The following is a 26,190-nucleotide window of genomic DNA, read 5'->3' as shown; positions in this document are numbered from 1 at the left end:
CTCTCGGCACTAGCGTCATCTTGAAAGAACCATTAAAATGCAAGTGCGTTTGCGGCAAAGGTCTGTAGCGAGAAACACGAGAGAATGGACGACAGGAAAAACGCAGATGAGCAAGGTATCGACAGACGTTGTTTGTCCGCATTTTTCCTGTCACCCGTTTTTCGTTACGGATAGTATTACCCCGTCGCGAAAAGCAGGTGGTTAGAGGAGCAGTGAGGTGACATTTAAAGTAGCCCAGAAGTTATTTTTAATACCCTGTTTTGTTTTTATAAAACTGTTAAGTAAGCCAGTAAAATGCACCATGAGAAGTAATTCACCCCACAAAGTCATAATTTTCGCAGAAATCGAATTTAAAGTAGGCCGCAAGAAGCTACCGTGCGAACCGGTGGTGGAGAGCAGTACCAGCCTGAGACCTTGCGCCGACGCTACACCGTCCGCGCTCGCTGATTTGTTCAGAGTTTCGTCTGCTAGTCAGCTGTTCAGCGCTCTGAAGAAAGGGAAACTCCCGCGGGACAATGAAATCCCCAATGCCCACGGTCACCCTTTCAATTCCTAATACCCCCCTTCCCCCGCCTCCCGAGGGAACAGGTTTACCGACTACAAAAAAAAAGCCCCCACACGCAGAAAGAAAAAGACAGGCGCTGACCGCGCAGACGTTATGCCATGATAGGTCGTCCTTTTCCTCCTCCTCATTACACCCCGTGGGGCGAGTCGGGAGTGAACGAGCGTGGCTGTGTTAGTGCACGTTTAAAAAAACAACAACAAAAAACTACATGCATCAAAACTGCTGTTCGCTAATTGACGCATAAACTTTCATCAGGTGTCTTAGACTAAAAATATTTTGGATGGCCCCTTGTACTGCTTTAACATGGCTCGAAGCCCAATCCCATTCGTCAAGCTCTCCACCAGGAGCCACTGTGCAAAATAATTGCGCTCTACGGTGTGTACTATAATTTATAACCGCGCGATCAAATTTACAGAAACAGTCAGAGAAAGCAGACGGCCGACACGATCCTCGCGTGACGTAGAGAAGTCCCCCCCCCCCGTGCTTTTTTTCTTTCTTCTCAGCTCACGCGCGCCTCGTACCTGCTTGCGCTGTGCCGTTCTACGTTACGAGTCACGTGCCCGGGGACCACGTGACGTCACGATGTTCCCTCATCCTCCGACGCGCTCTTTTCGCGAGTGGAGGATTTTTTAAAGGTGTGCGGATCAGAGGGCCTCGTGCCAACGCCACCTAGATACAGAAGACCTGCTCATTGCCTCCTCTCCCTCTCCTTCTATTAAGAGTCAGAATTCGTCCGCTACTGCGATTCACCGTTCTGCGAATCCAAGAACCCGCAAATGATTGCAGCTCACCTGGAACCTGCAGACCTAAATATGTAGACAAAAAGTGAAAGACGCTTTCCAGAAAATCAGTTTTGAGAAAGATTGCGACCTTTTTCCGCTTTATTTCCCAAGTTTTCCCATTTAGTATGCGGGGACGTTCAATCACAACTCGCAGACGACGGTGGTTCGTCTTCATGGCCACGACCGCTGAAAGCACGTACGTGATTGGCTACGGCCGTTGAAGACACGATCCTCATTGGCTCACTCTTAAACGTCATGGCGACGAGTAAGCAGGCTCTCTCTATCTAGGTGGTGTTGCTCGTGCTCGCTCTGGAGGTCAATCTGCACTCGTCACTCTTTCGCAGGAGCTCATTTTATTCGCATTGCACGCACGCCGCAGCGAAAAAAGAAGAGGAAAAACAAAACTGGTCGGTCAACTCAGTGCTGATATAACTTCGACCATCCACAAATTCAAGTACGGTATGTTTTCCGCCATGTTGCACTCACAGTGTGCAGGCGAAGGAAGTAAGCCGCGCACCTTCCTTGCTGCTGTTCGTGTCCTGTTTCGTGTCGTTACCGTTTTAACGAAAACGTACAGTTGTTGTGAAGTGGTTCGTAACATTCAAAGTTCGTTATAACAGTAATGCATAAAAGTTGTCCTGATACCTTGAACTACGACGATCTATGCGTGCGCTGGACGGGTAGTGCGCATCGCGTGAAATGCATTGCGTCCCAGAGCACACCGCCCGATTGCTCAATCCAAGGCGAGGGTGAGCTCTATTTCGCAGTTCTCTGCGTATCATGAACGACTTTCGCAATTGTCGTGTAACCTCGTCCTTTTTCTGTCTCTCTCTGTGGCTCGAAGTCTACGACTAACGCGATGAGCCCCCTCCTGCCCCTACGAATGGACATGAGACCCCAAGAAGTGTCTTTACTGGCATCGTTTTAAAGACGTCTCTCTTCTTGATCGGCGGACTTAACTTGTTGACTCGAAAGAGTACGGCTTCGTGATCGGGAGTCCAGGCTTGACAGACCGAACTTAACAGCCAGCGCGCAATCGGGGCCGGCGAGAGGATGGGGCAGCCGGGGATGGCGACCTGGCCCGCTTCAGTGGCCCGCGGATGCCTGTCGTAATCATATAAAGAAGAAACGCTGTGTTATCGAGACGTGAAGAGGGGGCCCGAGCATAAACCCAGCCCGGGGGCCCGTAAGTTCTCTCGCCGGTCCTGCGCGCAATATCCCAATAATTCGTTATATACGTGCTGGCTTCAGTGTCTCCACTAACTGACATCAGGTTGAACTGTTTCACTGAACGAGTTGTCGTGCCCCGTACCTGGAGTGGTGTCATTTGTATATCAAAGCGATAGAGTCTCCGCTGAACATGCACTTCACTGTACGGCACTGAATGCACGAGGTGCCAATATATCACGCAGATGTCTATGAGTTCCTTACGATACACGCAGCTTTTGTGTCGTTCTCACTTTATTGTCAGAAATCTGCGACGAGACGTCACACCCTCTCCTACAGTTCGTCCGATAAAGTGCGTTTGCTCGGGACGTTCTTAACTTTCTCATGCCTTGTAACTAGGGCCCGGATTTCTAGGCACCAAAAACACCCGAAATAGGCAGGCGTTTAAGCCCCGAAAAGCACCGAAATCGGCAGTAAGAAGAGAGAATAGACACGTTTTCCCGATTATGTATGTTGTCTGTCTTGTAAAGCTTTTCACGATATGCGATGCTGGTGCTTACGCTCGTTGAAATAATATGATGTTGTACAGCACGCACCGCCAGACGGCACCGCCACTCTTGCGCCGATATTGTAGCCCCTCACCGTCCTGAAGGTCCATAGGGTTTCTAGTTTTCGGCGAATATTTTTCCTGAAATTCGGCGAAAAAAATAGCCAATTTTCCGAACGCCAAGAACAGGCGATTTTCGCCGAAAAAATTTCTGATAAGGTTATCTACGGCAAAAAAAAAAAAAAAAAAAGGCGAAAAACGTGAAGCATATGGAATAACGTTGAAATTTATTTATTACTCGTAAGATTCGTTGCAGCCGACCGTGTACAACTTGAACTTGTTGTAGTACATTGGTCATGTACATATTCAGAGATTCACGTAACATCGCGCGGACCGCTCTTTCTTGTGAAAAATACTTAAGTCCGAGAATGCCCGCTCCACGTTAGCACAGGCATTGGCAGCAAGTCCAGTGCAGCGCAAGCGAGCACGGGCCAATACTTTTCACGGGATGCCCAAAGCTCAACAGCGACAGATCGCTTTCACAAGTGGCTTGCAACAGAAGATATTGAAGTTTGGAAGTTTGTTTTATTTTTTCTTACATGGAATATTTACATGAACTGTTAAAGAGTTGTTGTAAACTGTTGAGACATTTCATCGCGAAATTGACCGGAACTTCTGGATTAGTATAGCTTCGGGAATGTTAGCCTCTAGGGCTCGTCGTTTCGTGGGATTCTACGCCTCCGCTGGCCCACTTTTCGCATTCTTTTGTTCACGCTGGTGGGTTTGAATATAGCTGACTAAAAGCGGGGAATTAAAGACACTTTTCCGGAAGACGCACATGGCGGTTTCGGGGCGGATATCGGCGTTTTTTTTTTTTTTCTTTTCTCGCCGAACACGCGGAAAAGTTACCGGCGAACAGTTTTCGGCGCTTTTCGGTCAATACCGAAAACGAGAAACCCTAACTATAACTAATTATGTGTTCAGTATCCCAGCAAGCGTTTGGAAATGCCGAGAAGGCCTTCCTCTATTTTAATATATTCTAAAATATAATTGCGCACGGCACGGCGACACTTCCCGTCTTCCGCTGGGATATTCTGGAAAATGTCGCTTGCGGAAATACGTGGTTCTTCTCACGTTCCTTCCTATCCATATCGAAAGAGCCGTAAAGTCCCATAATCCCACCGCCCCAGATAGCTTAGCCGGTTGCTTTCTCTTCCTTTATTGCAAATTCGCGGCGACAACGCGAGCCAAGGGGGCGTACGTGTGAGTCCCCCCCCCCCCCCCCCCCTTACTAATTAGAAAGTCGTTAATCAAGCATCCGTATATAATAAGCGGCCGAGTTTGGGCCGGGACTCAAGTTGGGCTCATTTATCTCTGTCACGGCCATTAAATCGTTGATTGATTAATTTGACTGGGGGAAGGAATCCTTCCCCCACTCCCTCTCCGGCTATACCTCTGTCTCGCTGGTATAGAGTTTAATTATAGTCCGTTATGGAAAGGAGGAAACACCAAAGACGAGCCGTTCTGCTTCACTCTGATGCCTTTTCCCCGTCTTTCTTTATTTGTTTATTTTAAGGGGAAAAAATTTTCTATCTGTTTGCGCGAATATACGGTTCGTGCGCATGTTGGAAGGATGGTGCAAGAATTTAGTTTGCGCTCCTTCCTTGCGGATATATATATTTTTAAAATACTTGTATTGTTACGTGAGCTTTCCCCATAGCAGATGGTTTCGTGGAATATGCATGATCCTTCGTAACAGTAATTACGGATAGTCACAAAGTCGTATTTAATTGGGGGGCGAAAAGTTTCTTCCTGCGCGTCAGAGGGAGCTACTATCATCCTATACGACGAGCTGCTTTTTATATTTTTGGAAGATTGATTCCGTTTATTCACGCTATAGTTTTGACGTTACGTTTATAGCGCGGGTTGTGAGTGTCGTATAAACTTGTTTGCTGAAGTTTGAAGGTGAGGTAAAGGTCTGCTGCTAAAGAATTGTCGAGTTGTTCCCGGAATGATTCCAGGCAGGGAAAGGTAATAGAAACGGAAACTAAAAAAATTTACGGTAATAATTACCGAAGTAGTTTCGGTATTGGCGGCACCCATTTTCTACGTGTCTGTTACAACTTTCGCAATGAAACTTAGAACGCAGGTTCGTACCGATGCAATTAATTGTCTTTCACATTTATTTGGCATAAACTGGGGCGAAGTGCCGGATCCGCTTTAAAACAATCGTTGTCCGCACGACGCGGGAGGGCCTTCGGTTCGTATTATTCCAGAAAAAAAAAAAAAAAAAAACTCGAGCAGAAACCTTGGTTATCCAAAGGAGAGGGAGAGGAAAAAAGGAAAAAAGAAGTAAAGAAAAATGAGAACCCAATTACTGCGCTCTTGGACAGCACGCAATATATTCCCGTTATCGCGTAGGATCATTGCAGAACAGGAGAGAAAGTGTCATCTCCGGAACAAGGCTCGGAAACTCAACCATATTAGCTTGTGTCCTGCCCAGCAACAAGAAATGCCTTTGTTTGGCACAGCGAGTTCCACATATCGACGGCGACGGAAACAATGGCCCAAATTAAGAGGATAGTCGACGCCTTTGTTGCACCCTCTTCATTAAAAGCTTCGGCTGTCACTTTCAGCTGTAACGCGTGCGCAGCGCGTCACAAAAGGTTCGTTTGCTTCGAAGGCGTAGATTACGTATTTATGATTACGCCCGGACGACGCCATTTTTTTTTGGGTTCGTTCTCCGTTGAAATTGTGTGTTTTCAATCGGCTTTTTCCGGAACGAGTTGTTAATTAAAGTAACGGCCGCTGAGGGCGCTGTTGTTATTGTTCTGTGTCGTCTGCTAACGTCTGTGGGGACGCCGGTTTCGGTTCGGAGAGGAACATGGCTGTATTGTTTGGGAGATTGGATTGCGGGCAGACGAAGCGTGTCGGTTTCAGGAGGAGGAGATATCGAGGTAGTGTTTGCGGAGTGATTAAGGCCTAAGGGTTTTGTGAAAGGTGCCGACTGCATAGTGCAGCAGGCCTCCGCCACGGGTGTGTTGATGCATTCTTGCGTTTAAAAATGTGTTGCCATTGCGAAGAGTGAAGAAAAAACCATCTCTTCCGTGTGTGTCCCTGTTGCGTGCAAGTGTGGCGTTAAGTCCTGTAAAGAAGGTTTCACCTCACGTAGAGTTTTAATGTGGCAGAGCGTTCTTTAAAGGAAATTTTAAAGGTGTGCAAGAAGCCTTCCAAGTCTCGTTCTCTGCGTTAAAAGTAACTTAGAGGAAATATTTATGCTTAGATGCATACAATGCTGTTCATCAAGGCGCAGTTGTCGTACAGACATCACTTTTATCAAGGAATTGATAACAAATTGGTAGAACACGAAACAGGCGTGTCGGACTGCAGTGCCATTGTTGTCGCCCTATCAAAAAGGTCTGCAAACTTCTTTTTTTTCTTTCTGAATTCAGTTATTCAGTCAGCACGTTACGAAAGTTTCTCTCGATGGAAGACAAATACAACAGCGGTGTGTATGTCTAGCCTGAAGTATCGTACTCCTCTCATCGTGACTCCCTTCACGCCGTGCTCGCCATGCTCGCCATGCTCGCCATCCTTGCTAATCAGCAACCAATAAGCGTCCCATTTATCAAATGCAGACGACATTTCTGAAGGCAAGTCCCGAAGGATGCCTCAAAGTTATCTGCCACGTGGACTAATCGAGTTGTGCAAGTACGAAGCCCCCTTCGAATGCACCGACTGCATTCCAAGTCGGCTAATTGTCCAAATGCACCTGGCCGTCACGCTTAATCCAGATCATCTCCGTCCGACGACAGGTCGCAATTAAAACACGCCGATTGGATTATCCGGCGCCGCTCAAACGCGATTAAGAAAGGGTCCGTACTGGCCTCAGGGCTATCCTTTGATCACGAGTTGGAACTTGAAACAGCGGGGCTTCTTTTGATGCCTTCTTCTGCCCCTTCACTCTCCTGCTGCTGCGTGTCGTCTGCGTGTTGTTGCGTTTGGAGTGCGTCTGCCTTAATTAGGCTTAACGAGTACGCGCTGCGCCAGTGGAAGGGGGTTTCGATTTATATCTTGTGCGTAGCGCGTTTTCCTATTGAGAACAACCGGCGGAATGTTAACGTAAAATGAACAGCGTGAGTGTTGCTTAGGTGAAGTTCCACGTAGTAGGTGAAACAACGGAAGGTATTGCAGGAATAAGGAAGGTTTTGCGGGGCAGAAATGATTTTGATGAAATGTCACTGAATAACTAATCACTTAAAATGTTTGGAACTGTTGCCATCACTTACCATCTGGGAGGTGCGAGGGGCTAGCGCGTGTTCTTGCCTCTGGAACTTGTGACGTCAACAGCTACCTCCCAGGGCTACCGCGAGGCGTCGCTTCAGGAGCATACACAGACATAGCACAGTCTACTGGAAGAAGAAAGCAAAACCAACTGTGGGCATTTACGATTGGCCTGACCACGCACGACACAGTAGTTTTTGACACATTTCTGGTGTAAATATCTTGTCCTGTGGCACACACCTTTCTGGTGTAACTTTCACACGACACATAAAGGGGTTTCGTTAAACGCCCTTTTAAAACTTCTGCAGAAAACACCATTTCAAAGGGCCTATTCTGCAGATAATACATTTTCAGGGTGATGTATTCCATTTAGAACACTGTTTCAACAACAACTTTATTTTGGCTTTGGAGAGTGGGGAGGTTCATCGCCACAGCCGATGTTCACTGTTTCAGATTGGTGTCTTGCACACATATTTTGCAACACTGTTATTAAATCTTTCAGTTGAGCCGGCGGAATAAAAAAAAGGTGCGATTTACAAAACACTGCTTTTACACGCTGAAACATGTAAACAGATTTACTGTGTCAGATGCTGCTGGGTAAAATTATTTCGTTTTCTGCGCGAGAACGTCATAAATCTTATGGTGCATTCCATTCCAAAGTTTGGCCCGGGAAAGGGCAAAAAAAAAAAAATGAAAGAAAGAACTGTTCCATTGGCGGAGCAGATGCAAAACATTTGCTCCAAGAAGCAATAGTTTTTGACACGGCAACCTCCTTGGGGCAAAGCCAGCAGAACACGACATTGGAGGAGAGGCATGCCCGCGATAAGTGAAGCCGGTGATGTTGGAGCTTTTTTTTTCTTCTTTTTTTCTTCTCGTGTGTCGCGCAGGCTGTCTCAGACAGGAAAACCTCAGACAGCACAGCCGGTGGTGGGATTCGAACCCACCACCTCCCAGTGTTCAGCACGACCTTGGCTATACCACCAACGAGCGTGCCGCCGGTGTAGACGATAGTGAGAGCTCCGAGTCCGACAGCGACGTGTATATACGTGAGGACGTTTGTCGAAACACCTTTGCCACATTCCAAAGAAGGTGCCGAAAATCATCAGCTATACTCCTAAAAATGAACTCTACCGCATAGCACGCTCCTAGCCAACCATGATCTCGAGTGATATCATTATCTGCCCTGATTTGTTGGAAAACGGGAGGCGTACGCCTTTTTTGTGACACTTATGCTGTTCATAATTGTCACAAAAAAGGCGTACACCTCCCGTTTTCAACAAATCAGGGCAGATAACGATATCATTCGAGATCATGGTTGGCTTGGAGCGTGCTATGCGGTGAAGTTCATTTTTAAGAGTGTACGACTACTCCGGGAGCGTGCACTTAAAGCCCACCCTGGGACAAAATTTGTTCTCCCAATGAAATTTGCCATCAGATTTCATTACAGAAACGCCTACCAGCAGTTGCCTGGACTTTGGAGCCGCGAAATATGCACTGTATCACCGTCCATAGAAACCACTACCATTATTTTTGCGTGGGGCAGTAAAGCGCCAGCTAGGCGAAAAAAAAAAAAAGCTATTATCTAATTTTAAACTGATACGGGTATGGAGTACGCAGAATAAAGTTCTACACCTCCGGCGAAAACCGATGATTTAGCAACAGTTGGAGCAGTGTTTTTATTTAAGTTTTTGTTTTTCTCTGTTTTTCTTTTTGAGTAATACAACATATAATATCGCCATTTTCCGTACCATTTCCGAAATCTGTTCTTCCTAATCAGATTAGCGGAGAGCGAAATCATCTTATGAGGTTTCAAAAACGTACTTTTTTTTTTATCTCTCACTATCTCCGGTGAAATTATTGAATTGTTTTGATCTGGTCAGCAGCTTTCTTTATCTTCGTTTCGGTAAGTTGGGAATATTTTTAACGGATTATTAATGATTGAAGTGTCGTGCAGAACTCGTTTTCTCTCGAAATTCTGTTGAAATATCCTCTCCTCCGCCCCCTCTTATTGTTCTTTTTCTTTTTTTACTACGAGAAAGAAGGAGCGCAGCATTTTTTCCTGTGAGATCGTTTTTTTTTTCCTCGTCCAGGTCTGGCGGTGGTAAATCGGTGCAGAAGCGAGGGGTTGAAATGTAGCAAAAAGGCACAAAATATCTAACAGATTTTTTAAGAGCTATGAATAATAATAAAAAAATATTCACGAAGACATACCGTGCATTTTTGGTTCGGAATCTGGTCGATACTGGCGATCGACGTCTTTTGCGTCCATAACATCTGAAAATTAATTAATTAGATTGAAGATAAGATCGACTAAAAGCAAAGTCTCAACCATGTGTTCACACGAGCAACAGTTCCCAGAATAATGCAGCGGAAGATGAAGAAGAAGAAGAGAGAAAAAAAGGACGTGATAACTTTCTGCTGTCACGTGACCGCGAGTACTAAACGTCGTGTCTTTTCGCGTACTGCTGGGGAATATCCTGCGGTGTAGCAACGCCACCTACACTCTTAAAAATGAACTTCACCGCATAGCACGCACTTAGCCAACCATCATCTCGAATGATATCGGTATCTGCCCTGATTTGTTGAAAACGGGAGGCGTACGCCTTTTTTGTGACAATTATGACCAGCATAAGTGTCACAAAAGAGGGGTACGCCTCCCGTTTTCAACAAATCAGGGCAGAAAACGATATCATTCGAGATTATGTTTGGCTAGGAGCGTGCTATGTGGTGAGGTTCATTTTTAAGAGTGTAGATGAAGAATAATGCATCCAGTGGGGGTGGTGAAGTCAGCCACGCTCAGGCGGGCAACGTCACGACTATCACGAGGGGAGATGGTGCGTCCTGGGCCGACTTCACTAGGAACTGGGCCGACATTTGCCTTAAAGTGTCAGAGGAAAACCCGGGAAAAACACCCAGACAGCACAGCCGGCGCCCGGTTCCGGATCGGGGTCACCTCCCAGTCTCGGTTTAATGCCTTCTGTCACTCTTTCGCACGTGGGCCTATAAAGCCGGGATATCAGCCAATCGACGCAGGTGATTTCAAACACAGGCTTTCTCCGGCTTCCAGTGACTTCCCATACGGCTGAGGGATGCTTATTTCCATAGCTACGGCCGCCGAAACCCCGTCGTGATTCGCGGAGTCTAAATGACTACATCTGTAACTCTGATGTTGCGAGCGCCCTCAGTTGACTCACCTTACGTGTAAATCACTCCAATTATCATTACTAGCGCCCCCTACAATTTTGAGCAGAAGGAACGCACGTCTGGTAAAAACAAGAGGACGCAACTAGAGACGGGAGGAACCATGCTATGTTTTTGTGTGTACTGAATTCATACCGCAATTCAATAAGTAATAATGTTCACTAGAAAGGACACAACAACGTCAGATCGTTTAAGCGATCACTCATTGTTTTATTTACATAGATGGCGTTGGCCGTAGTCACAAGCGTCACAAGATATTCGGTAGCAGACGACAGGAAGATATGCAGTCGATGTCGTCTGCTAAATGCGCAGAACGCTACTCCCGATATTTCGGCACCGTACGAACGCTCCGTATAACATACACGTGGCGGTGAGCAGGTTTTTGCTTTTTCTTCCAGTAGAATATTCCGTGGAAATGTTGCTCGTGTGAGCACACGGTAATGATAAGGAAGGTACTGACAAAGACACACTCTTAAAAAAGAAACTTCACCGCATAGCACGCTCTAGGACAACCATCATCTCGAATGATATCGTTGTCTGCCCTGATTTGTTGAAAACGTGAGGTGTACTCCTTTTTTTTTTTTTTTTTGACAATTATGAACAGCATAAGTGTGACAAAAAAGGCGTACGCCTCCCGTTTTCAAAAGATGATTGTTGGCTAGGAGCGTGCTATGCGGTGAAGTTTATTTTTAAGAGTGCAGGTGTATCAAAGGTACAGGAAAGAAATCAGCTCGATCTGCTGACGTGGCTCAACTTCGAAACCAGAAGGAAACTCACCGCTGATGAACCTTAAAGTGTCCGTGTTGTTTCGCAGGGATTCTTCAAACTTGGCTCGTCTTTTGACTTCGTCTTGGAGCTGCTCTTGCACTTTACGACGCGAGCGCTTCTCACGGCGAAGTCGTCTTTGATACAACACTGCAACGTACGCATATTTATCCACTCATTAGAAAGTGCTGAGCCACAGTATGAGCTAACTAAAAAGAAAGAAAGGAAGGAACGGTCATGTTATGACCCGGATGTGACGCATCAAACGATGATTCCAGATCACTGGAGAGACCCGAAATTCTAATTAACCGCTGATTTGACATTTTACTGTAGTTAATTTTCTTATTGATCATACAAGGGTGTTTTTTTTTTGTTCGACACAGGATTTCTTACAAGAAAACTATTAGAACTGCATAAATTTCGTTTTCGAGTTCAAGACTTTCTGGATAAAACCGGGCTTATGGACATTCTATGGCGCACTGAATGTGTGATGTGTCCTGTGTGTGCCCCCAGCGATTCTGACATTTTACTCTCACTTGGTCGAAACTTTTGAACTACATGTTGAACTCCATTATCATCTCTGTTCTTCTCTGCACATCATCTCTTTGTTTTTTCATCATCTCATCATCTGTTTGTACTTTCTGTGTGTAAGTGTACCGGTGTAGCCAGTTCGACTTCGTCGAAACCCCCCATTTTTTTCTTTATCACGTCATATCACATCACATCACATCATATCACATCACGTCATATCACATCATCGTTTTTGCGGGTGTGTTATGCGGCCATGCGCACTTCTTGCGGCACAGCGTATGCAACTACTGGACGACTAGTTAGCTCAAATCAATTAATTAATTTATTAACTTGATGTGTTCTGGGAAACGTGAGATAGTTGAATGGGGACCCAGTTATTATTCAAATCCATCGTCCCTATTAAACACACTGAGAAGCGAAAGGTACCTATGCAAATGAGCCGAAACCAGAACTATGCACTACTGGAGCCCAGAAAGAGCGACCTCTCTGTCTGTATCTCTCTCTCTCTCTCTCTCTTTCTTTCTCTCCTCCCGGCGATAGTCGTGACGTGGCCGACTACGGCAAGCAGTGCCATCACAATCACCACCACCACCGCTCTCCGGCCCCGATAAGGCCAAGGTCGTGTGGTTTCTGCGCTAGAGAAGTGCATAGTTTTTGTTTTGCATAACAAAATTGTTCGGCTCGTTAGCAATTAGCAATTGTTTGGAGCTCACTGGCCGTTTTCCCGCTGCTAAAAGTGACCAACCTGGATCGCGCTTACGGGTTCCACGATGGATAGTCGAGAATTTTAGCTGTAGCAGCTGTAGCAAGGCGATGGAGTTCGCAGTACTGGACTTCCTAATTATGCGCTTCGATCCCAGCGCAACCTTTCGGATGTCGTATGATTCACGCTGCCAAGTTTTTGTGGGGGAGAGGGATGCGGCGCCTCAAAGAAGCATTTTCGTGCACCTGAACACTACTGCGCGCCCTGATAAACATGGTAGCGATTATCAGTGGTAGACAAGTGGTATCGGATAGACAGGTAGATACCGAAGTTTTTCTCGCAACTCTCAGTAGTTAGAAGAAAAAAAAGCACCGTGAAACGTTTACCGTAAACGGGCATTTGTTGGAACATCCCTGGAAGTTGGAAATCTAGGAATGCACACTGTTAGCAAAAAAAAAAAAAAAAAAAAAAGGAATGGAAAAGGTGTGTTAAAGGTTTTTTTCTCATTTTTTACATCAATCAGACACTTTAGCTGAGTCTATGAAAGGTGTTTACACCCCTCGCGGTGTAAAGAAGGTACAAGCACCCTTTTCACACCTGCTGCTAGGGTGTAATAATGAAGGATTATTCATTTTCAACACCCTGTCGCGGAGGTATGAAAATACACTTTACTGTAAAAGTACACCCCCCAGGGGTAATTGTAATAGTAAAATTGTTTGGTGTTGTCGGGGCAGGTATGGACCAGAATGTCCCGTTAAATGCTTTTATGTCCATCGCGATAATATTTTTTTTATAAGACAGTAAAACGTTATTTTTCGTAACCCTGTGGTGCACTCCAAGAAGAAAAGACCAGTAATAGTTACTGATCCTGGTAATAGTTAATAATCCTTTGAGGAACTCGATGCACTGCCTCGACCATTAGTCTCTTTCGAGATTAACTGCACGGTAGTTTGTGCGAACTTTACAGTGCTGCGGAGTAAATGTCAGGGTCTGAGAACTAAAATGGGGAGTAATTGTAATCTAGGAAACCAGACGTTGTAACTGCTCTACAATGTGCTCCTTTTGCCTCAGCTGCCCCGCTTCGGTGGGACCCGAATCGACACCAGTTACGATGACGCACAAAGAATGCGTTGCCACGGCAACGTGCTCAACGTCTCGGGAAGGGAAAGGCTCACGTTGCCATTTCACAACACGTGACAGATAGGAATGGCGAATTCGCTAACCTCTGAACTTCTGTTCTTCTGCCAGCTGCTTCTCGATCTTCTCTCGGAGCTCACGCTCTCGGAGTACTTCCATTCCGAGCTCAGCTAGGAAGATAAGATAAGATCAGACTTGTGCCCGTTACTCGAAAAAAGTAATTGATTACCGTTACTTCTGTGGAAAAAGTAATTGATTGCCATTACCAATTACTCGACTTCAAATGTAATTGAGTAACGAGTAGAAAAGTAACGCGTTACTTCGGTCGTTACTCTGCATTCACGCAAATTGCAACCGTCTTTGTGTGCCTCAAAAAAAAAAAAAAGTTCAACAGCGGAACAGCTGAAATAACAAGACAAACAGAAACACGTAGGACAAGGAGATCTGTACGCCCGGGAAGACGTTGACCCGATTGTGGAAGAGCATTGCGTGGAACTTCCCCATGACTCACTAAACCTCCAAAGCTTCAGGTACCATCACACTGGTGTAGGAAGAGATTAGGGAGAGAGACTCTGAAATTCCAGAGCGTTATTACAATGACCTCCGCTTGCTATAGTAGAACAGCCCAACAAAGGCTGATGGCACCAGGGGCTTGACTTGGGGCAGAACATCTGAAAGGTAAGCTAGCCTCTGCCGGAAAAGTAATCAATTACTGAGTAATCGATTACTCAGAAAAGTAATTGATTACTCGAAAAATTACTTTGACAGTAAAGTAACTGATTACACGAAAAATTACTCAAAAAGGCAATTGATTACAAGTAACGCAATTACTAGTAGCGCGTTACGCACAAGTCTGGATAAGATGCGATGACTCGTTCATTAAGACCATTGCGCATGTCGCGCAATATTTCGGGTAATTTGTTTATTAAATTGGTCGGGTTACCTTTCTCGAGCGAAGTCTGTCTCTCGTGATGTCTGGCGCCGTCAGCGGCGACGCGCAACAGGGTTTGTATGTTTCTGAGGAGCGCCTCCATGGAGTACATGTCCTGTGCCCTGAGGAGGGCTCCGGGAGGCGCTGCAAACAGGGAGGGATGGGAAAGGGGATCTAAGGGAGCCGACGTTTCCCTATCGTCCGGTGAGCAGTTCTCTTCCTCTTCGGCGCAGAAACTACCCTGGGTGGAGTCGCCTGCGATTAGGCGAGTCAAGATAATAGAAACGTGAGATAGAATTAGGTAAGATGAAAATAAAAAAAACTCCCAATCATAATTATACGGAGGGTGTTTTATTTTTATTCGCGCATTTCGTGTATTTTTCGTTTTATTAATTTTTATTGTGTTTTATTTATTTATTTTTATTCGAAAACCCCTAATTAAAGAGTGAGAGAGAGAAGTTTAGTTAATTAGTGATCTTTTAGTCACGTACCTTCTTCGAGAGAATGTTCACCTGGCCCTATAACTCAACTGCAAAAACGGCACCTACTTTACTCTGCTAGTTTTTTTTATAAAAATTCTGTAACAAAAAAAAAACAAACAAGAAAACTGTGTATTAAGACATACGGTAATTACTGCATGGCCGGTACTTGGGTATGCCAGGATAGCGATCGCGATCATAGCTTCATAAAACAAATAAAGAAATAAATTAAGAATAAATAAAGGATACATCGGTGGCTTTTATACGAAGTATCCGCGAAGTTCACAGAAATATCCCTTCCCATGTGGCCATCTGTCTCTGGTCACAACATTCTAAATAGAAAGTTCTGATTTTTCGAAAACCGAAGCGAATAATTGAACATATCTATGCAATAAGGGGATAAGTCGAAAAATCCCAAACCGAGAAAAGGGGCCTGATCTGATTGTCCGTCCCATTGACACACATGCATTTCCCGTTTCTTACCCACCTGTAGCAGGCCAATAGATTGCAATACAGTCCTAAATTTTCTTTGGCATGTGCATACTGGTATGGAGATGTCATTGCAGCAAAAATAGTAAAAAGGGGATAAGTGGACTCGGAGTTGGACGACTTATCCCCTTATTACATACAGAGGTTCAATTGTATATCCGATTTGGATTCCGAATATGAAATTCGAATCGAAGCGATGTCTCTTCCGAACTGAATACACAGGGTAAAGTTTGCCCATGCTGGCGCGCCGTACAAACCAGTTCCTGTGTCCGCGTGGAACTCTAATTGGTACAGCTTGGGACAAAAGTTTACGGAACAGGGCACTGGCGTATTACTTCATCGGAGCGGCCGCCTGCTAGTTATCAGGAGGAGATCGAATAAGAAACAGGTGTCCGGCTGTTCCGTATGTGTGTCCGCTCCCGTTTGGTGCTGGGATTTCACTGAAACGGAGAAATGCGACACCCCGGCGTTCCGTAAACTTTTGTCCCAAGCTGTACGTTTCATCGTGGTAAATTTCAACCTTCTGTTTTTGACGACGGCCCTTGTAAGGGCCAAAATTGATTCCGCAAGGACGGCGTCGTTGAGAAAAACCCAGTTATCTCATTTCAGGAAAACACACACGCGCTCCAACATAACTAATAAAGCACTGCACAGAACAGAACACACAGCACACACTTAAAAGGGAAAAATGCCTCGATACGTTAACTAATCAGTTATTAAGCCTTCTGTTTCAACACCGACATAATTCTGGTATTCAGATGTGAAGTGGAATTGAAGTCAGAACGAACTCACGAGAGCGCGCACATCTACCGTTTGCGATGCTGAATCTGTTCGAAATTTACCACGATGAAACGTGCCAATTCGAATTCCACGCGGACGCAAGAGTTTCCCGCCTGCATTAAGTACACGCCGGCACGGGTAAACGTTTATGGGTACCTCTTTTTTTATTTTTTTTAGAAATACTGCCAGCCACCTCTTGGTGGCCAAAGCAGGTGTGGGCAATCAACAGTACACAAGAAGCCCATATACAAAGTATTCAAAGGATGCTGGAGCGCACAATATACGCGAAGTAATCAAGTGCGGAAAACAAGAGTCACAAGCAAGTCAATTAAGAACATTTCAATAAATTGACGAATGCCGTTGAGGAAGCCGCATTCACAGCGCCCGCCGGAAGCCCATTCCACTCTTCAGAGGTATACGTGGGAAGAAACTATATTTATAACAGTCACAACGAGCATCGGGGACCCTGAATTGGACTGCATGAGGCTTCCGTGTGCGAGAATCAGATATAGGTTGAATGTAGTCTTTAATTTTAACCCTATAATTTCCCTATAAGTATATTTTCCCCTTTTCCCTTATTTATATTTTCCCTATAATATTATTCCCTTTCTCTTATTTCCCTTTCCATAATAAGGGAAATTAAATATTTTCCTTATTATTTATATTTCCCTATAATAACCCTATAATTAAAAATAATTTTAACCTGTTAATTTTTCGTCTTTCAGACAATGTTAACGCAGCTCGGTCATATAGAGGGCTTATAGAACTGTATCTGCCGTAGCAATTAAAAATAAAACGAAGGGCCCTTTTCTGTACCCTTTCAAGTCTGTTAACGTTTGTTGACCTGAAAAGGTCCCAAACGGCACATGCGTAATCGAAAAGCGGGCGAACGCAAGTTTCATAAGCCGCCAGTTTCGTTTCTGCTGTAGCGTGCTTTAAATTCCTTTTTAAAGCCCACAACTTTGTGGAAGCCTTCCGGGTGACCCTGTCAATGTGTCTACCCCACCGTAAGTCACTAGAAATTGTGAGACCGAGATACACGTATTCATGGACTCCCTACCCACCCAGTATATTGAAATAGTTCCGAAGCTGCATTCGCAAGCACTTTCAAGAGTTTTACAGGTATCAAGTGCCACTTCACCCAGCCTTGTTGTTGGGTGATGAGCCTCTTCTACCCTTCATGAGGATTTATAACTATTTTAAAGATATTGACTATTTAAATGCTATATAGTTTTACAGAGCTTTGCTCATGTATCATGTTTTATGTCTGAATCTTTGTGAAATGGTAATTTTAGTCTAATCTTTCTGCTTTTACCTAGTCACTAACCACCATTGTATTGACGCACTATTGCTTCTGTTGCTTGTGCAACTAATAAAAACTCCAATAAACTCCAAAAACTCCAATCATCATCATCATCATCATTCGTAAGCCCAAATAAAATTCTCAGAAGAGAAGGTATAATTATTTGCTTCGACTTTCGGTTCGCACAGCCCTAATGGAAAGCTATGCAGTGTGGCAGTAACATTGAAAGTAGCCTATCAGCTGAGCACGTCGCCTCCACGTCAACATTCTCAAATACTAACCAGCGTCTCTGCTATCTTCGCGGACGCCTTCGCTGTACCGATCTGCACCGGCATTGCGGTCTGGGGTCGAGAGGTTGAGGACGCGGTCCTTTTCTTCGTAGGAACAATCTGGAATGATACAGTTGTTTGATACTACGTCACCGTACATTATAATATGTCTCACTTTGAAGTTCTTCTGCGGTCGGCTTAATGTCCTCGGAAAATTTATCTTGAGACGGCGACAAGTTCTCATCAAGGTGCATCTCGGATGAGGATCTGAGGTGAAAGGGAATGGTAAGAGATGAACGTATGAGGATAAGCGATATAAATAGGCCATATAAATTAACTTAGATAGATGCATAAAACATACATAAAATAGTAAGATCAATAGTGAAAAAAAGGAAAAGAAAAACGCCGCTTCTCTGGGCATTCCGACAAACGCGTTTAAATTCGATAACGTTATCTGGGGCTACCTTCCAATCCTGATCTAGTAAAAACAATTCGATAGCTAGCAAAACACTTCGCAACACTTGGACAAACAATTCGATAGCTAGCGCAAAACAATTCGATAGCGTTAAATTTGATAGCTTTATGTAGAGCCACCTTCCAATCCTGATCTAGTAAAAACCAAACGTGTTAGAGAAATATATAATCCAGATGAGTGCTGCGCCTCGCATTCCGTCTCGTGCCTCCGTGTTTGAAATATTAGTACAAATAAACAGGATTAATTAATTGATTGTGAAAACTTGTAATTGCTAATAATCGTTACCAGAGGATTGTTTCCTCCGATAACTCGTATGTTCGTTCAACAAAATGTTTGTAGAAGACGTTGCTGATGCTGATACTATACGTTTTATTGTTGCACGTAATATACTAGATTACACGTTCATCTAGCTTATATCTAATTCTACTGTTATTCTCTTTATCTTAGGACTTTATACGAAACCTTTCTTCTTCCCCAAAGGGATTAAAAGGGAACAGAATTCCAAATTTGGCCTTCCAAACTTTTGCCCCGCATATATTCCAATTCTTCCGGCGAACAAAACGTCTCTGAATCAATGTTTACATAGCTAAGTCGCGAATGTTTGCGCAATGCCTTTTCCACCATTGCTGCTGCTGCTTTTTGCATGGCAGGACTCAAATTGATATTGCCATGTGGTGGCTCGCTGAGTGGAAATGATAACACAAAGTAAACGTTTCATTTTTTTTTTAGTTTAGCTTTCGAGATAAACGGACAGAAATAGGTGCCACTTATCGGCAGTATTGTTTGATGTCGCTGGAAATTTTGCCAACTCCGCATCGATCCCAAACCGCTTAATGGATGTGGCATTGGGTGAAACCTTGCTCTATTGTTCTTCTCCTGTGGCTTTACGACAAGCGTTATAATCGTTTTTATCGTACGAAAAAAAAAAAAAAAGATGATGTTTATACAAGCTTGCCAAAATAATGAACCGTATCAACCTGATAATTGATTTTTTAATGCCGTTCACGTTACCACGTTAAACGGAATGATGAAATGAGACATAAAAGGAGCATTATCGCGATGCCAGTTGTATTACGCTTCACTAAGCAGTCTGAGCAATATCGTCATCCATTTCGTCTTATCATTACATTCGATATGATGGCATTATACAAGCGATGTGTTCACAAGGCTAATCACCATGTAAGTACGTCCGTAGCTTGACAGGATCACGTGACAGCGACCACGTGAGCAATAGTTTACCGCTAGAGATGGTTCTACAATGCTACCGCATTTAGCCGGGTTTGGCACAATGCCCACTCTTTATCGTATTTGACGTACTCTTTATCTGCGAACATGTTGTCTCCGTGTTGATGTACGTCATCGGGCGTCGCCATCTTGGGTCTCTCCGGCTGCCCATTGTTAGCAACATGACCCAACGACGCATGCGTGCTGCGCGCAGTTCCTTCCGCCATTTGCTGGCGTAAGCAGTTCAGTAATAACGCCGTCTTGTCCAACTGTTCTTCTAGGGCAAACAGAATGGGAAGGTTGATAGAGTTACCGTCGACCTCAATACGGGTTAAGTGAGAGCTATGGTAGCTATACCGTGTACTCATACGAGCGGCATCCCCATGGAATATTCTAGTGGAAGAAAAAGTGAAAAACTGCTCGCGGAGCGCAAGTTCCGCCGCGTCTTGCGTTTAGCAATCGCACGGCGTCGGAATAACCGGGGTTGCGTACCGGGCACGTAGCAGACGACACAAATGCCGTCTGCTACGTCGTCTGCAAATGTCGACCCTGTCGTCTGCTACGTCGTCTGCAAATGTGGACCCTGTCGTCTGCTACAGAATATCTAATGACTGAGTCATGGGCATATTCCCCTTGGACAGAAGATCACGGAAAGACATGGCTCTCACGTGGCGGCAGAAAGCTATCTATGACGTTTTGCGCGCCTTCTACTGGAGTATTCTAGGGAATGTTGTTCGTGTGAGTACACGGTAAGAGCTACTATGTTAGCTGTAGGTTCAAAGCTGTAACTGAAATATGCTGCTTGCCATAGGAATCTCCGTTGTTGTAACCGTCGGGATATTCGGCGTCTAATCTGGATTTCTTCTGCTGCATGGCTATGGGAGGCACTCCATTGGGGTTGCCAACGAGACCCAACAACGCAGACCGCTTTGGTGGTCTTCCGGGTCTTGAGCTAAGAGAGAATAAAAATGACACAGGGCTACACCAAGAAACATCTCGCGCTTAAAATATAAGCGATGCGTCGACATGAAAACCACGACCTCTCTATCCATCTCTGTTAACCACTGCACTTACCAGGTACTGTGAAATTTGCGTTCATATCGTCTTTCATATTTCGTGCAACATTTTGCGTGTGTGGATTGAGTATCAAAGGGTACTGCTTTTAACCAACATGAATATTAATGGTCCCTGCCTGTAAAGCGTGCTTTGCCGGCATAACACAGGATGTTTCAGGAGTAAACAGCTTTACATTTTTTTCTTTTTTTTAGTGCGTTCAAACTGTGCATTTCGTTCTGTACGCTTGGTCATGGCTAAGTGCTTAGAATTTAAAAGATATGAGGGACTGCACACTTCTAGGATCCAGTCACGCTCAGCTCAGCTCATGATCGACTTCCGGTTTATACCAAAGTCTACGAGTACGTTCAGTAGCATCCACTGACACAATATCGAGACAAAACATGATGCTACAAGACCCAGCAGTGAATTGGGGATTACGTCGGATGGCGGATCTGGACATGCTAGTGCAATTCGGTTAAACACCGGTCGGAGAGTGTTACAATCCGCCATCGCTGGACTTGGTGACTGCCACATTTTCGAAGATTGCCGGGATCGTCTGTAGCAATGCCATTCGTACTATTTTTTTTTATTATCCAACATACTTTATCTCCATCCTGAACAAGACGATCGTAATTATTATTAGAATGGCACTTTGGGCTTGTTGGTACTCTGAGTAACAGACACAATGAGGCAGTCTTATGTAATTCGTAATTACTACCGTGTTAATCAATGTACGTATTAGTAATTAATATTTAATTAGTAATATATTATTGAGCAATTATTACGACGGACTGTACAATTGAAACCGGGCGCAGCGAGCTTTGTCCAAACGCATCGCCTTTCGTGAGTTTCTGAACCCCGATGGTTTAGATGCTCCCCAAAGGTTTGAGTCCTGGAGGGAGATTAGATTGCAGTTTTGGTTCTAACAAAGCGGCTCTTTTTAGGGAGAGACAGTTCGTCCCCGGGCTCGCGCTAATGGGTGTATAATTGCTGTCTCAGCTTTCGATCCCCGGGCCTGTGCCGAAATGGAGATTTAAATGTCGCATATATTATACAGCTCGCATCCCAAATATTTCCTTCTTGTCCGTCTCTGATGTTTTTCAATTAGCGCGGCGGTTTTGTTTGGGAAGTTTTGCGTAGACGTTTATTCAATTTCGAGGCATTCTGCCGTCATGTCCTGTCTTTGTACACACTAAGAAAAAATAAATAAAATGAATACGTTTAGTCCTTTGGTGGAGTAGATGGATCGCGACAACAATTACTCTCTTTTGGGACTAAATGCGTGGCAGCTGTCAGGGTCAGGGACTAAATTGGGGGAGGGAGTGCAATCTAGGGAACCAGATGCTGCAGTCACTCCTCTAGTTACTCCTCTTTTTCTTATAGTCTACTACTTCGTTGCTGAGAAAGGGAATACGAATAGAATATACGCACGCATTCTCCGGTTCCGTTTTAGCCATCTACATCGGGGTATACCTGACATGCAGTAATTTGGAGCGAGCACTCCCAAAAAGGGGGCGAGTTATCCCTCTCCCTCGTGTCCTCCACTCTCATTAGTAAGATTTCGCCAACGGAGCCCTATGGGAAAAATGTCTCCAAATGAGGAGAAACATTAGCGTTCCGTCACAAACGGTTCCGCGTCAATGTCTGGAGTGAACCACTTGGTTTGGTCCTTCGTTCGGCGGCGGCCCAGTTATAAATGGCCGGCTGTAGGCCTTTGGACAGCTCCGAAGAGATGCCGGCTCATTAGGCAAATCAGGCTCAACGATGACGGAGCATTTTGAGGAGAACAAAAAAGTTGCCTTTCACTTTATTCCGGCCGACCGGTTTGATTAAGAGTCTCGTTCGCCAAGGCGACAGCTATGACGGTAGTGGATAGCCTCCTGGTTGGAGAGCCTCTCTTCGGATATAACATGATTGCTGGATTTTTTATTTTTTTTCTTGCCTGGTGTTATATGTGCTGTTATGCGATATGTATTCCCGTATATTTTGCGCTTTTGGGGGCCGTCATTAGGCGGTGTCCACTGCGTCGCACTTGTTGGTCTTCAAGAAAGAGAGAAAGGAGGATGGACAAGGTTCCTCGTTCTAATTTAAGCTTCTACAAAAGTGGAACTTGGTTTAACGCCGGCTGTAGGTTTTATAATAAACGTGGCACGTTCATTGTGTGCGCTGGCCAGGCACACATGCGGGTGACATCTGGTGACATGATCTCAATTACGAATATCGGGAAAAAACTTAACGCACAGTGCATAACAAGCGTAGCTCTATGGTATTCCCTGTCTATTCAGAAGTTTATATACTAGCGTTGGTTATCGGAAAAGGAAACGAGAAACATTAAATACCAGAATTCAACAGGAAACGGAAATTGAAACGGAAACGCAAATATTTTCGTTACATTTACCGGAAACCGCTACCTAAACTCGTCTGGAAATGGTGACGGAAACGTTATTTTCTGTAACCAACCCTGGTTTATACTTGTTTGATTTAAATACATTCGATTGGACCTGTTCAGGGGACGAGCAATCCTATTGTTAGGAATAGCGGTGCTTTCTTTTAAGGCGTTCAATTCGACCTACCTATCGCTGCTAGGTACTGTTAACAATAAAATTTATACTTTAGCGTGTCCTCTTTTTTCTATTCTACCTCCGAAAGCGGCACTCATCCTTAGTAATGGGTAGTAATATTAATCTATTATTTTATTAAACTTTCTGAATTAATCTTATGGTAATCTGCCTATTTCAGAAAAGAAGTCCTTCGTGAAATATATCTTTCTCATCGCGCCTCCTTCAATTTTTCGCGCACCGTAACATCAAGTAAATTTCGTAATCGCGGTTTCCGCAGAAGTGGCCCGAAAGACAGATGACATTATTAAGAGACAATAAAAAAAGAAAGGACTCTCTGTTTCATTCATTCGTAATGAAGTGTCCTTGTCGCGATTGTTCAATCGACGCGGAAGCTTTTCTTTTTCATTGTCTTTCTTTCAACAGGTGAATGAACATTGTCTCCGTCTTCTATCTGATCTTGCTTTTTCTTCTTCTTCTTCTTCTTGCATTTTTTTTTCACGCAACAGTTGTAAAAAATAAGGCAAGTTGTCGTGCAATTTGGTTCGAATTGTGTATTTTTAGGCGTACTTGTTTTTTTTTTTTTTTTTTGACACGGCATTTTAACGTAAGCCGTTGCGTTGTGAGGGTGGCGATATTCTATTTACTCTCATTCAACACTTCAATAATTCGTTTCCGGTGACTGGATTTAATACAACACATAGAGAGAGAGAGAAAAAAGCTTTAAAAAACTTAGAATCTATCCCGTGCATAGAATGGGTGCTTCGTTAGCAATGCCACCACCGAAATGGTATTTATCGTGAAAACACGTGACTATTCCAGAACAATGAGCTAGACCGTTTCACTTCCCGTGCTATAGTTCTGCCAGAGGCAATTTTTTATTTTGTTAGTTATATATTTTTAACGATATTATTTTATTTAAAGATATTTCAGCCTCAAAGGCTATGACAGGAATGGGCGTATGCATGGTGTAAGAAATCATTTGAAGTTAGGATGTTCCCTAGTGAAGCCAGGAGTATTGCTCCATTCAGCAGCCGTGCCAGCGAAACCACCTATCACCATGGTATTACTGGAGGTTGCTCGTTTTTCTCTAGTTTATGCTAGCGTTAGTTCTCTGCACTTATACAAATTCATCTGAGTTTAGAGACACATCGGTGTCAAACCGCTTCACGTTCAAATTCACCCTGTAGTTCGAGAGCAAAATCGCAATCGCTTGATCGTCGTTCCGTTTCATTTCCGGTGCTCTGGCCACATTTCCGAAATTGTACTTCTAATTAAGCCCTCTCGTTTCCGGCATAGTTTCCCGTAACGTTTCTTTCCTATGTGCTGCGGAGAAACGTACGCGCGCAAAACTCAAAAAGAAGCTTTTGTGTTTGTCAAACAGTAGTACAATTTAGTTATCCCTTTTTGATATCGCCGTACGCAGTGTCTCAGTGTCGTCTATACGCAGTCTCACTGGTCTGATCTATGCTCCTACATATATTCTGAAAAGGAAAAAAATAACAGATCGAATTGGGAGTCATTACAGCTTCTAGTCTCACATACAGCTGTTGCTCCCCATATTAGCCCTTGGACCCTCAAGTTTACTCCCCAGCGCTCACAGTTCCCAAGGGCGAAGTTTCTTCTGCTAACATCAACCGAACACGACTCCCAGCACAACAAATAGTCCGTAAACTTCGCGTAAACGTCCGTGCATTTACTCCCGAAAGGGAGTAATGGCTTTGATAGTGCATCTAGTCCTCAAAAGGTATATAAAACTACTCCTTTCCCCCCCTTAAAGTGTACATGCTTGTTTAAACGCCGCATGTGCCCTACGTCTTTACCAATACCGGAAGAACGCATCCCAATTAAATTGTACGCCCCATTTTCGAACCAAAGCTTCAACTCACCTAGCGGTAGTGCAGTCTCTGTAGAGCGCATCGAAGTCCTTGCACGCCAACAACTTGCACCTGTTGACACCTGGCTGAATAGCTCCGAGTCCACGCAGAATCCTCACCTGTTCCACGTTACATACGATAGGGCTGATACCCAGTCGCTTCAGTTTGGTATACACAGTGTGTAGTCCACCGACGAGGTGTTTCAGGAACAGGTCGAACGCTTGCGGCAGACATAGCAGCAGATCTCCGCTTCTCTGCACAAAAGCTGCCACCTTCTCGCCGCGGTATTCGATCAAACGGCATTCCGTCGCGTCACTGGCTAACTCGGCGTTGGCCCTCGCGTTCTGCAAGCTCGAATGATGGAACTGCGCTCCATACGCGTCAAAACGACCGTACAGGGAACGGACAAAGTTTGGAAGGGCCACTAGACCAGGGTCAGACGTCATCGGGTGCCGCGGAGGCGTCCCGCCCGTGCGTGAGAGGTCTACTGGACTTTGAAGACCTATAGGCATGGGAAGAGGACCTACTGGCCGGTCTGATGGCTCCATGGGGTTTGGCGAAGCGCGTGGCAGCGCGTGCGAAAGCGCGCCACGTGCGCGCGCGTGAAGTCACTGCGCGTGCGTGTGATTGGAGAGATCTGATTGGCTGCGTGGATGCGAGTGAGTCGTTGCGTCATTACTGGGGGGTGGTGGTTTTTGAGGAGGGGTGAGAGAAGGGGATCCGTACCTAGGATGGAAAGGTAAAGTCATACTTTTCGTGGGGGGCGGATTCAAAGTTTGTCTGAATGAGCAAGTTGTGCGAAGTTTTGTGTCAGTTGTGATGACAGAGGAATGAATAGGAGTTGTATTGTGATGACGATCTCGTATGAGACAGCGCTGTAGTATTTGAGTACAGCGCTGTTAAGACTAATGTGTCTGAGATTAAACTCGAAGTGACAACGGACGGATACGGCTTTGTTCGGCTGCTGACGCAATGAAATTCTTTATCCTGCAATAGGCGTTACGATATTAGCGTTTCAACGGAAAAGAAGCCAGCCCCTGTTATTGGAGAGCAGGTCCACGAACTTA

General features: G+C 44.7%; 1 protein-coding gene across 1 annotated transcript; it reads right to left on the bottom strand.

Moving 5' to 3' along the window:
• Positions 1-7,356: 7,356 nt before the first annotated feature.
• Positions 7,357-25,671, bottom strand: LOC135395940 (dachshund homolog 2-like). The gene is made up of 10 exons (XM_064627025.1): positions 25,136-25,671; positions 20,439-20,584; positions 19,726-19,909; positions 18,109-18,200; positions 17,946-18,053; positions 14,626-14,868; positions 13,769-13,852; positions 11,324-11,461; positions 9,557-9,619; positions 7,357-7,470 (listed from the first exon to the last, which is right to left on the bottom strand). Exons 1-10 carry the CDS (start codon positions 25,669-25,671, stop codon positions 7,412-7,414), a joined length of 1,653 nt encoding a protein of 550 aa, XP_064483095.1. The 3' UTR covers positions 7,357-7,411.
• Positions 25,672-26,190: the final 519 nt, after the last annotated feature.

The sequence above is a fragment of the Ornithodoros turicata genome, chromosome 5, assembly GCF_037126465.1.
Source record: "Ornithodoros turicata isolate Travis chromosome 5, ASM3712646v1, whole genome shotgun sequence".
NCBI classification, from domain to species: Eukaryota; Metazoa; Arthropoda; class Arachnida; order Ixodida; family Argasidae; genus Ornithodoros; species Ornithodoros turicata.
This window is presented reverse-complemented; position numbering and strand designations above follow the sequence as displayed.

Bases quoted from the DNA above. Each gene is read 5' to 3' on its own strand.
- LOC135395940 (XM_064627025.1), bottom strand. From the start codon at position 25,671: ATGGAGCCATCAGACCGGCCAGTAGGTCCTCTTCCCATGCCTATAGGT. The intron at 18,201-19,725 runs GTACGTCAAATA...CTTTCACCTCAG, and splicing joins AACATGTTCGCAGATAAAGA to ATCCTCATCCGAGATGCACC. The intron at 13,853-14,625 runs GTAACCCGACCA...TTATCTTCCTAG, and splicing joins ACAGACTTCGCTCGAGAAAG to CTGAGCTCGGAATGGAAGTA.